The 13,502-nt window shown below is 47.2% G+C and overlaps 1 protein-coding gene across 1 annotated transcript in view; it reads left to right on the top strand.

Annotated features, from left to right (window-relative positions):
- LOC110514489 (protein HID1) overlaps positions 1-13,502 on the top strand; it is a 63,098-nt gene that overhangs the window by 13,868 nt on the left and 35,728 nt on the right. Inside the window, exons 3-7 of the mRNA XM_036939207.1 lie at positions 54-224; positions 2,162-2,275; positions 5,862-5,968; positions 7,359-7,475; positions 7,581-7,791. Coding sequence (XP_036795102.1) covers positions 54-224; positions 2,162-2,275; positions 5,862-5,968; positions 7,359-7,475; positions 7,581-7,791 — 720 coding nt within the window. The remainder of the gene's footprint in view (positions 1-53; positions 225-2,161; positions 2,276-5,861; positions 5,969-7,358; positions 7,476-7,580; positions 7,792-13,502) is intronic.

The following is a 13,502-nucleotide window of genomic DNA, read 5'->3' on the forward strand; positions in this document are numbered from 1 at the left end:
GGCCATCTCTCCCCCAGGCTGTATTTATAACACCAAGGCCATCTCTCCCCCAGGCCGTAGAGAAGCTGGTGCAGGCAGCAGAGTCAGGATGCCCCTCGGAGAAGGAGAAACAGATTGTTCTGAACTGTAGTCGTATGCTGACCCGCATCCTCCCCTACATCTTTGAGGACCAAGACTGGAGGGGCTTCTTCTGGTCCACAGTGCCTGGTGCTGGAAGAGCTGTGGTGAGTGTAGGGACCTCTTCTGGTCCACTGTGCCTGGTGCTGGAAGAGCTGTGGGGAGTGGGCGGTGGGTGTGTGGGAGTAAAACATAGGAGTATACTGTGTGTAGATTTGGCTAGGGTTTGAGAAACACTTACAGCACAGATGTAAGATCTTAATTTGATCACCCTGTTGCAGAATAACTTTTTTGCAATGCAGTAAATGTTTTATTTTTAGTGTATTTGTGGTTTAAAAAGGCTTTGCAAATTTCTGACTTGATTTTCCCTTATGAAAATTATATCAACCCTTACAAACATGTCCATTAATTATGATCCACATAATAAATCACATTTCCTGTTGCTGCAGGATTATGTTCCTGCTGTAGTAAACTGGCTCAAATGACCGTAAACCCTTATTACAATGGGGCGGCGTGATTTCATTTGTGCAGTGCTTTTGCACTATGAAAATGTTGCCCGCAGTGAGATTTGAAATGATAATCCCTATGGCTGCAGATCAGTGTAGGCTAACCTCTTATTGCAGCTAACACCCACATACTGTAGCTGCTGCAAGCACCAGTGTGTTGTCCCATATTCCACAGATACTAGCCTGGTCTCAGATCTGGGACCAGGCTAGACAGACTCTACCCACTGTTCCATTTTACAAACGCTTCATGGAAGATGTTAGTAAAAAATACCAGTCCTGTTAATGTGTCATCTCAACATGAATGAGTCTTAGATGTCTGTAGTCCCTGCACTGCAGCCAAGTGAGACTGGTGGATATGTGGGAGGAAATTGGCTTCTGTTGATAACAAAAAAAATTAAATACTTCATTCATCTGACTAATTAGTTTCCTCATTCCAGTAGATGGTAATGTTTCACCCACAGTACACCATGGTTGTGTCGTCATTTGAGCACACAGCCATTTCTTATTGGACAAGTGTAGGTAGTCCCTGGCAGTTCTTCCATCAGCTGCCTAATGAACACAACACAGAAAAGCATCATGATGCTGAGAGAAGAACACATCTCCCAGGTGCATATTCTACCTCTCTTCATTACATTTGTTTCTTCCTACATGGGAAGATAAGAGGAACTAGACTCCTAAAAGTTCAGTACAACTCTAGTTCCTCATTAGACATTCAGAAATGTCAGGATGCTTTGGCAAACAATTCATTCAGAAGTTTCTGGGTTTACTTTTCATCAGAATGAAAATAACATGAAAATGAAAGTCATTGTCAGTGCTGTTACCGAAGATGTTTCTGTTCGCTATAGAGGGTAACAAAGTGTAGAGGGGTTTAATGTTGTCCCCTCATCCTCCTGCCCCCCACCCTCTCATCCTCCTGTCCCCTCATCCTCCTGCCTCCCACCCTCTCATCCTCATGTCCCTCCCATCCTCCTGTCCCCCACGCTCCCATCCTCCTGTCCCCCACGCTCCCATCCTCCTGTCCCCCCATCCTCCTGCCCCCCACCCTCTCATCCTCCTGTCCCTCCCATCCTCCTGTCTCCCACGCTCCTGTCCCCCACACTCCCATCCTCCTGTCCCCCCATCCTCCTGCCCCCCACCCTCTCATCCTCCTGTCCCTCCCATCCTCCTGCCCCCCATCCTCCTGTCCCCTCCATCCTCCTGTCCACCCCATCCTCCTGTCCACTCCATCCTCCTGTCCACTCCATCCTCCTGTCCACCCCATCCTCCTGTCCCTCCCATCCTCCTGTCCACTCCATCCTCCTGTGCCCCCATCCTCCTGTCCACTCCATCCTCCTGTCCCCTCCATTCTCCTGTCCCCCATCCTCCTGTCCCCTCCATCCTCCTGTCCACTCTATTCTCCTGTCCCCTCCATCCTCCTGTCCACTCCATCCTCCTGTCCCCTCCATTCTCCTGTCCCCCATCCTCCTGTCCCCTCCATCCTCTTGTCCACCCCATCCTCCTGTCCACTCCATCCTCCTGTCCCCTGTCCTCCTTCACAGACAGATGAGATGGATGATGATGGAGCTCGTCCACTGGCTGAGTCTCTGCTCCTGGCCATGGCCGACCTGCTCTTCTGTCCTGACTTCACTGTGAACAGCCACCGGAGAGGACCTGTGAGTACTCTCATCGGATCCAGTGCTTATTCATTTTGATTGAACCTTTATTTTAGCAGGGAGTCCCATTTGAGACCAAGGTCTCTTTTGCAAGGGAGCCCTGCAGCTTAACAATTACACAACAATTACCCAATCACAGCAGCATAGGAAATACACCAAGAAAACACAAAAACACAAAACACAATGATAAAAAACAACCACATTCCTCAGTAAAGAGGTCTTGAAGTGGGGCGCTGAGAAAAATGTTTGTCTTGTGAGTGAAAACTTGAACCTTGGGAGAATTTTATGCAACTTCCCGCTCGCGTTTACAGTGAACATTAAGCCTGTACCCTTACAGTTTTAAACAGTAACCAATAGGCTGTACCCTTACAGTTTTAGACAGTAACCAATAGCTTGTGCCCTTACAGTTGTAGACGGTAGCCAATAGGCTGTACCCTTACAGTTGTAGATGGTAGCCAATAGGCTGTACCCTTACAGTTTTAGACGGTAGCCAATAGGCTGTACCCTTACAGTTTTAAACAGTAACCAATAGGCTGTACCCTTACAGTTGTAGACGGTAGCCAATAGGCTGTACCCTTACAGTTGTAGACGGTAGCCAATAGGCTGTACCCTTACAGTTTTAGACAGTAACCAATAGGCTGTACCCTTACAGTTTTAAACAGTAACCAATAGGCTGTACCCTTACAGTTTTAAACAGTAACCAATAGGCTGTGCCCTTACAGTTGTAGACGGTAGCCAATAGGCTGTACCCTTACAGTTGTAGACGGTAGCCAATAGGCTGTACCCTTACAGTTTTAGACGGTAGCCAATAGGCTGTACCCTTACAGTTTTAGACGGTAGCCAATAGGCTGTACCCTTACCGTTTTAATGGAGCAAATCCCATAACATTTTCACATGGAAATAGCTTTTGATTTCTATGATACAGCCTACAGTAGCCTGTAGGTGGTGTTCAATACAGACCTACATTGCATGAAACTTAAAAAAAACGTTTTTACATTATGAAGGGCTTAACATTCATTTATAATTTGTATTTTCTGTAACACCATGCGCCAAGGTGACTGTAAATTGCAAATAACCACTTTACGAAATAAAATGAATGAAAGAATATAAAGAAACGTGCACACAAGCGCGGCTCTGATCTGAACTGATCTGAAAAGCGCATTCGCTCGCGGGTGGTTGAAAGACCGCTCGTGGGCTGCCAATAGAATTATACTCTCCGTTGCGCTCAGGCTCTGCCTACAATAAAATCACATACTCAATCTTGCAAAGTTAGATTTTTATCGGTTTGCTGCATTGACAATGGGCTGATATAATGTTGATTCGATCACAGAAAAATCGCTGATCTATATTGTGCAAACTAATGGGGCGAACTCACTGAAGTTCAATTTCTCGCGTCTCTACACTGTCTGGCATTTCTTCTGCAAAGCAGTCCTGGAGGAGGTGGGCGGCAACTGAGTCAACTGAGTCACACAGCACCGTGCTCTACCACCTGAGCCACAAGGCACCGTGCTCTACCAACTGAGCCACAAGGTACCGTGCTCTACCAACTGAACCACACAGCACCATGCTCTACCAACTTAGCCACACAGCACCGTGCTCTACCAACTGAACCACACAGCACCGTGCTCTACCAACTGAGCCACACAGCACCGTGCTCTACCAACTGAACCACACAGCACCGTGCTCTACCAACTGAGCCACACAGCACCGTGCTCTACCAACTGAGCCACACAGCACCGTGCTCTACCACCTGAACCACACAGCACCGTGCTCTACCAACTGAACCACACAGCACCGTGCTCTACCACCTGAACCACACAGCACCGTGCTCTACCACCTGAACCACACAGCACCGTGCTCTACCAACTGAACCACACAGCACCATGCTCTACCAACTGAGCCACACAGCACTGTGCTCTACCACCTGAACCACATGGCACCATGCTCTACCAACTGAACCACACAGCACCATGCTCTACCAACTGAACCACACAGCACCGTGCTCTACCAACTGAACCACATGGCACCGTGCTCTACCAACTGAACCACATGGCACCATGCTCTACCAACTGAACCACACAGCACCGTGCTCTACCAACTGAACCACACAGCACCGTGCTCTACCAACTGAACCACACAGCACCGTGCTCTACCAACTGAACCACATGGCACCGTGCTCTACCAACTGAACCACATGGCACCATGCTCTACCAACTGAACCACACAGCACCATGCTCTACCAACTGAACCACACAGCACCGTGCTCTACCAACTGAGCCACACAGCACCGTGCTCTACCAACTGAGTCACACAGCACCGTGCTCTACCACCTGAGCCACAAGGCACCGTGCTCTACCAACTGAGCCACAAGGCACCGTGCTCTACCAACTGAACCACACAGCACCATGCTCTACCAACTTAGCCACACAGCACCGTGCTCTACCAACTGAACCACACAGCACCGTGCTCTACCAACTGAGCCACACAGCACCGTGCTCTACCAACTGAGCCACACAGCACCGTGCTCTACCAACTGAGCCACACAGCACCGTGCTCTACCAACTGAACCACACAGCACCGTGCTCTACCAACTGAGCCACACAGCACCATGCTCTACCAACTGAGCCACACAGCACCGTGCTCTACCACCTGAACCACACAGCACCGTGCTCTACCACCTGAACCACACAGCACCGTGCTCTACCACCTGAACCACACAGCACCGTGCTCTACCACCTGAACCACACAGCACCGTGCTCTACCAACTGAACCACACAGCACCGTGCTCTACCAACTGAACCACACAGCACCGTGCTCTACCAACTGAACCACACAGCACCGTGCTCTACCAACTGAACCACACAGCACCGTGCTCTACCAACTGAACCACACAGCACCGTGCTCTACCAACTGAACCACATGGCACCGTGCTCTACCAACTGAACCACATGGCACCATGCTCTACCAACTGAACCACACAGCACTGTGCTCTACCAACTGAACCACACAGCACCGTGCTCTACCAACTGAGCCACACAGCACCGTGCTCTACCAACTGAGCCACACAGCACCGTGCTCTACCACCTGAACCACACAGCACCGTGCTCTACCACCTGAACCACACAGCACCGTGCTCTACCACCTGAACCACACAGCACCGTGCTCTACCACCTGAACCACACAGCACCGTGCTCTACCAACTGAACCACACAGCACCGTGCTCTACCAACTGAACCACACAGCACCGTGCTCTACCACCTGAACCACACAGCACCGTGCTCTACCACCTGAACCACACAGCACCGTGCTCTACCAACTGAACCACACAGCACCATGCTCTACCAACTGAACCACACAGCACCGTGCTCTACCAACTGAACCACATGGCACCATGCTCTACCACCTGAACCACACGGCACCATAGCACCTTAGGTCTCTCTGTGAAATTGTGCACTGACTCGTTGTTAGCTTCATATGATGTATTCATTGCTTTAGATGACTGATGTGATGGTGTACGGAGCAGTAGTAGCTCTCTCCCAGTAGTTATTGGGATTGATGGTCCCATGATGATGTCACCATCCTACAGGACTCTGTGGAGGACATGCAGACCATAGACAGCTGTGAGTATATCTGGGAGGCAGGGGTGGGGTTCGCCCAGTCCCCCCCACTCAACTACATCCACGACCTCAACAGGTGAGTCACAGTGATGATCACAGTTCTGATGATCGTCTTTCTATCCCCCCTCTCTCACTCTCTCTCTCTCTCTCTCTCTCTCTCTCTCTCTCTCTCTCTACCCCCACTATCTCTCTCTCTCTCCCTCTACCCCCACCATCTCTTACTCTCTCACTCTCTCTCTCTACCCCCACTCTCTCTCTCTCTCTCGCTCTACCCCCACTCTCTCGCTCTACCCCCACCATCTCTTACTCTCTCTCTCTCTCTCTACCCCCACTCTCTCTCTCTCTCTCTTGCTCTACCCCCACTCTCTCGCTCTACCCCCACCATCTCTTACTCTCTCTCTCTCTCTCTACCCCCACTCTCTCGCTCTACCCCCACCATCTCTTACTCTCTCTCTCTCTCTCTACCCCCACTATCTCTCTCTCTCCCTCTACCCCCACCATCTCTTACTCTCTCCCTCTCTCTCTATCCCCACTCTCTCTCTCTACCCCCACTCTCTCTCTCTATCTCTCGCTCTACCCCCACTCTCTCGCTCTACCCCCACTCTCTCTCTCTCTCTCTCTCTCTCTCCCCCCCCTTCAATTCAATTTCAATTCAATGTATGGGATTTATTGGCATGGGAAACCAAGTGAAATAGATAATAAACCAAAATGAAATAAACAATAAGAAATATACAGTAAACATTACACTCACAAAGTTCCAAAAGAATAAAGACTTTACAAATGTCATATTATGTCTATATACAGTGTTGTAATGATGTGCAAATAGTTAAAGTACAAAAGGGAAAATAAATAAACATAAATATAGGTTGTAATGACAATGATGTTTGTTCTTCACTAGTTGACATTTTCTTAAGGCAACATGTCACAAATCTTGCTGCTGTGATGACACACTGTGGTATTTCACCCAATAGATATGGGAGTTTATCAAAATGGATTTGTTCATGAATTCTTTGTGGGTCTGTGTAATCTGAGGGAAATGTGTGTCTCTAATATGGTCATAAATTTGACAGGATTTTAGGAAGTGCAGCTCAGTTTCCACCTCATTTTGTGGGCAGTGTGCACATAGCCTGTCTTCTCTTGAGAGCCATGTCTGCCTTCGGCTGTCTTTCTCAATAGCAAGACAATGCTCACTGAGTCTGTACATAGTCAAAGAATTCCTTAATTTTGGGCCAGTCACCTGCCACTGTGTACTTTCTGTGTAGGGCCAAATAGCATTCAAGTTTACTCTGTTTTTTTTGTAAATTCTTCCCAATGTGTCAAGTAATTATCTTTTTGTTTTCTCATGATTTGGTTGGGTCAAATTGTGTTGCGCTCTCTCTCTCTCTCTCTCTCTCTCTCTCTACCCCCACTCTCTCTCTCTCTCCCCCACAGTGAACCTCTCTCTATGTATGATTTTCACCACTCAGGACGGAGCTGCTGAGGCTGCTGCTAACCTGTTTCTCTGAGGCCATGTACCTCCCTCCCTCCTCAGACAACACCATCCTCAACCCTTGGGTCAGCTTCTTCTGCTCCACAGAAAACAGGTGAGGTGCACACACACACACACACACACACACACACACACCACATAATTTCCCCCTAACAATAACTGACACAAGTGATTATTTCCCTCCGTCCACCTACCTCAGGCATGCCCTGCCTCTCTTCACCTCCCTGGTAAACGTGGTGTGTGCCTACGACCCGGTGGGCTATGGCATCCCTTACAATCACCTGCTCTTCTCCGACTACCGGGAGCAGCTGGTGGAGCAAGCCGTGCAGATCCTCATCGTCACCCTGGAGCACGATGGAGGAGGGCTGGCCCACCGACCCCCCTCTCCCTCCAGCATGGAGGACCAGGATGTAAGGCCTGGACCCTTCTGTACAGGGGGAGAGTGATGCTGTGTGTGTGTGTGTGTGTCTCTCTGTCTGTGTGTCTCTCACATTTAATTCAACATACATTGTGTTAACATTCACCTGTAGAGACCAGGGGTCTGTCATGATACATTGTGTTAACATTCACCTTCAGAGACCAGGGGTCTGCCATGATACATTGTGTCAACATTCACCTGTAGAGACCAGGGGTCTGCCATGATACATTGTGTTAACATTCACCTGTAGAGACCAGGGACCTGTCATGATACATTGTGTCAACATTCACCTGTAGAGACCAGGGGTCTGTCATGATACATTGTGTCAACATTCACCTGTAGAGACCAGGGGTCTGTCATGATACATTGTGTTAACATTCACCTGTAGAGACCAGGGGTCTGTCATGATACATTGTGTTAACATTCACCTTCAGAGACCAGGGGTCTGTCATGATACATTGTGTCAACATTCACCTGTAGAGACCAGGGGTCTGTCATGATACATTGTGTTAACATTCACCTGTAGAGACCAGGGGTCTGTCGTGATACATTGTGTCAACATTCACCTGTAGAGACCAGGGGTCTGTCATGATACATTGTGTTAACATTCACCTGTAGAGACCAGGGACCTGTCATGATACATTGTGTTAACATTCACCTTCAGAGACCAGGGGTCTGTCATGATACATTGTGTTAACATTCACCTTCAGAGACCAGGGACCTGTCATGATACATTGTGTTAACATTCACCTGTAGAGACCAGGGGTCTGTCATGATACATTGTGTTAACATTCACCTTCAGAGACCAGGGGTCTGTCATGATACATTGTGTTAACATTCACCTTCAGAGACCAGGGTTCTGTCATGATACATTGTGTTAACATTCACCTGTAGAGACCAGGGGTCTGTCATGATACATTGACATTGTGTTAACATTCACCTGTAGAGACCAGGGGTCTGTCGTGATACATTGTGTTAACATTCACCTGTAGAGACCAGGGGTCTGTCATGATACATTGTGTTAACCTTCACCTGTAGAGACCAGGGGTCTGTCATGATACATTGTGTTAACATTCACCTGTAGAGACCAGGGGTCTGTCATGATACATTGTGTCAACATTCACCTTCAGAGACCAGGGGTCTGTCATGATACATTGACATTGTGTTAACATTCACCTGTAGAGACCAGGGGTCTGTCGTGATACATTGTGTTAACATTCACCTGTAGAGACCAGGGGTCTGTCATGATACATTGTGTTAACATTCACCTGTAGAGACCAGGGGTCTGTCATGATACATTGTGTTAACATTCACCTGTAGAGACCAGGGTTCTGTCATGATACATTGTGTTAACATTCACCTGTAGAGGCCAGGGGTCTGTCATGATACATTGTGTTAACATTCACCTGTAGAGACCAGGGGTCTGTCGTGATACATTGACATTGTGTTAACATTCACCTGTAGAGACCAGGGGTCTGTCGTGATACATTGTGTTAACATTCACCTGTAGAGGCCAGGGGTCTGTCATGATACATTGTGTCAACATTCACCTTCAGAGACCAGGGGTCTGTCATGATACATTGACATTGTGTTAACATTCACCTGTAGAGACCAGGGGTCTGTCATGATACATTGTGTTAACATTCACCTGTAGAGGCCAGGGGTCTGTCATGATACATTGTGTTAACATTCACCTGTAGAGGCCAGGGGTCTGTCATGATACATTGTGTCAACATTCACCTGTAGAGACCAGGGGTCTGTCATGATACATTGTGTTAACATTCACCTTCAGAGACCAGGGGTCTGTCATGATACATTGTGTCAACATTCACCTTCAGAGACCAGGGGTCTGTCATGAGACATTGTGTTAACATTCACCTTCAGAGACCAGGGGTCTGTCATGATACATTGTGTCAACATTCACCTTCAGAGACCAGGGGTCTGTCGTGATACATTGTGTCAACATTCACCTGTAGAGACCAGGGGTCTGTCATGATACATTGTGTCAACATTCACCTTCAGAGACCAGGGGTCTGTCATGATACATTGTGTTAACCTTCACCTGTAGAGACCAGGGGTCTGTCATGATACATTGTGTTAACATTCACCTGTAGAGACCAGGGGTCTGTCATGATACATTGTGTTAACATTCACCTTCAGAGACCAGGGGTCTGTCATGATACATTGTGTCAACATTCACCTTCAGAGACCAGGGGCCTGTCATGATACATTGACATTGTGTTAACATTCACCTTCAGAGACCAGGGGTCTGTCATGATACATTGTGTCAACATTCACCTTCAGAGACCAGGGGTCTATCATGATACATTGTGTTAACATTCACCTGTAGAGACCAGGGGTCTGTCATGATACATTGTGTTAACATTCACCTTCAGAGACCAGGGGCCTGTCATGATACATTGTGTTAACATTCACCTGTAGAGACCAGGGGTCTGTCATGATACATTGTGTTAACATTCACCTGTAGAGACCAGGGGTCTGTCATGATACATTGTGTTAACATTCACCTTCAGAGACCAGGGGTCTGTCATGATACATTGTGTTAACATTCACCTTCAGAGACCAGGGGCCTGTCATGATACATTGTGTTAACATTCACCTGTAGAGACCAGGGGTCTGTCATGATACATTGTGTCAACATTCACCTTCAGAGACCAGGGGCCTGTCATGATACATTGACATTGTGTTAACATTCACCTTCAGAGACCAGGGGTCTGTCATGATACATTGTGTCAACATTCACCTTCAGAGACCAGGGGTCTATCATGATACATTGTGTTAACATTCACCTGTAGAGACCAGGGGTCTGTCATGATACATTGTGTTAACATTCACCTTCAGAGACCAGGGGCCTGTCATGATACATTGTGTTAACATTCACCTGTAGAGACCAGGGGTCTGTCATGATACATTGTGTTAACATTCACCTTCAGAGACCAGGGGTCTGTCATGATACATTGTGTCAACATTCAACTTCAGAGACCAGGGGCCTGTCATGATACATTGTGTTAACATTCACCTGTAGAGACCAGGGGTCTGTCATGATACATTGTGTCAACATTCACCTGTAGAGGCCAGGGGTCTGTCATGATACATTGTGTTAACATTCACCTTCAGAGACCAGGGGTCTGTCATGATACATTGTGTCAACATTCACCTTCAGAGACCAGGGGCCTGTCATGATACATTGACATTGTGTTAACATTCACCTGTAGAGACCAGGGGTCTGTCATGATACATTGTGTTAACATTCACCTTCAGAGACCAGGGGCCTGTCATGATACATTGTGTTAACATTCACCTGTAGAGACCAGGGGTCTGTCATGATACATTGTGTTAACATTCACCTGTAGAGACCAGGGGTCTGTCATGATACATTGTGTTAACATTCACCTTCAGAGACCAGGGGTCTGTCATGATACATTGTGTCAACATTCACCTTCAGAGACCAGGGGCCTGTCATGATACATTGTGTTAACATTCACCTGTAGAGACCAGGGGTCTGTCATGATACATTGTGTTAACATTCACCTTCAGAGACCAGGGGTCTGTCATGATACATTGTGTCAACATTCACCTTCAGAGACCAGGGGCCTGTCATGATACATTGACATTGTGTTAACATTCACCTTCAGAGACCAGGGGTCTGTCATGATACATTGTGTCAACATTCACCTTCAGAGACCAGGGGTCTATCATGATACATTGTGTTAACATTCACCTGTAGAGACCAGGGGTCTGTCATGATACATTGTGTTAACATTCACCTTCAGAGACCAGGGGCCTGTCATGATACATTGTGTTAACATTCACCTGTAGAGACCAGGGGTCTGTCATGATACATTGTGTTAACATTCACCTGTAGAGACCAGGGGTCTGTCATGATACATTGTGTTAACATTCACCTTCAGAGACCAGGGGTCTGTCATGATACATTGTGTCAACATTCAACTTCAGAGACCAGGGGCCTGTCATGATACATTGTGTTAACATTCACCTGTAGAGACCAGGGGTCTGTCATGATACATTGTGTCAACATTCACCTGTAGAGGCCAGGGGTCTGTCATGATACATTGTGTTAACATTCACCTTCAGAGACCAGGGGTCTGTCATGATACATTGTGTTAACATTCACCTGTAGAGACCAGGGGTCTGTCATGATACATTGTGTTAACATTCACCTGTAGAGACCAGGGGCCTGTCATGATACATTGTGTTAACATTCACCTGTAGAGACCAGGGGTCTGTCATGATACATTGTGTTAACATTCACCTGTAGAGACCAGGGGTCTATCATGATACATTGTGTTAACATTCACCTGTAGAGACCAGGGGTCTGTCATGATACATTGTGTCAACATTCACCTTCAGAGACCAGGGGTCTGTCATGATACATTGTGTCAACATTCGCCTGTAGAGACCAGGGGTCTGTCATGATACATTGTGTCAACATTCACCTGTAGAGACCAGGGGTCTGTCATGATACATTGTGTTAACATTCACCTTCAGAGACCAGGGGTCTGTCATGATACATTGTGTCAACATTCACCTGTAGAGACCAGGGGTCTGTCATGATACATTGTGTTAACATTCACCTTCAGAGACCAGGGGTCTATCATGATACATTGTGTTAACATTCACCTTCAGAGACCAGGGGTCTATCATGATACATTGTGTTAACATTCACCTTCAGAGACCAGGGGTCTGTCATGATACATTGTGTCAACATTCACCTGTAGAGACCAGGGGTCTGTCATGATACATTGTGTTAACATTCACCTTCAGAGACCAGGGGTCTGTCATGATACATTGACATTGTGTTAACATTCACCTGTAGAGACCAGGGGTCTGTCATGATACATTGTGTTAACATTCACCTTCAGAGACCAGGGGTCTGTCATGATACATTGTGTCAACATTCACCTTCAGAGACCAGGGGTCTGTCATGATACATTGTGTTAACATTCACCTTCAGAGACCAGGGGTCTGTCATGATACATTGTGTTAACATTCACCTGTAGAGGCCAGGGGTCTGTCATGATACATTGACATTGTGTTAACATTCACCTTCAGAGACCAGGGGTCTGTCATGATACATTGTGTTAACATTCACCTGTAGAGACCAGGGACCTGCCATGATACATTGTGTCAACATTCACCTGTAGAGACCAGGGGTCTGTCATGATACATTGTGTCAACATTCACCTTCAGAGACCAGGGGTCTGTCATGATACATTGTGTTAACATTCACCTTCAGAGACCAGGGGTCTATCATGATACATTGTGTCAACATTCACCTTCAGAGACCAGGGGTCTGTCATGATACATTATGTTAACATTCACCTTCAGAGACCAGGGGTCTGTCATGATACATTGTGTTAACATTCACCTGTAGAGACCAGGGGTCTGTCATGATACATTGTGTTAACCTTCACCTGTAGAGACCAGGGGTCTGTCATGATACATTGTGTTAACATTCACCTTCAGAGACCAGGGGTCTGTCATGATACATTGACATTGTGTTAACATTCACCTGTAGAGACCAGGGACCTGTCATGATACATTGTGTCAACATTCACCTGTAGAGGCCAGGGGTCTGTCATGATACATTGTGTCAACATTCACCTTCAGAGACCAGGGGTCTGTCATAATACATTGTGTCAACATTCACCTGTAGAGGCC

This window comes from Oncorhynchus mykiss, chromosome 12 (assembly GCF_013265735.2).
Source record: "Oncorhynchus mykiss isolate Arlee chromosome 12, USDA_OmykA_1.1, whole genome shotgun sequence".
NCBI lineage: Eukaryota > Metazoa > Chordata > Actinopteri > Salmoniformes > Salmonidae > Oncorhynchus > Oncorhynchus mykiss.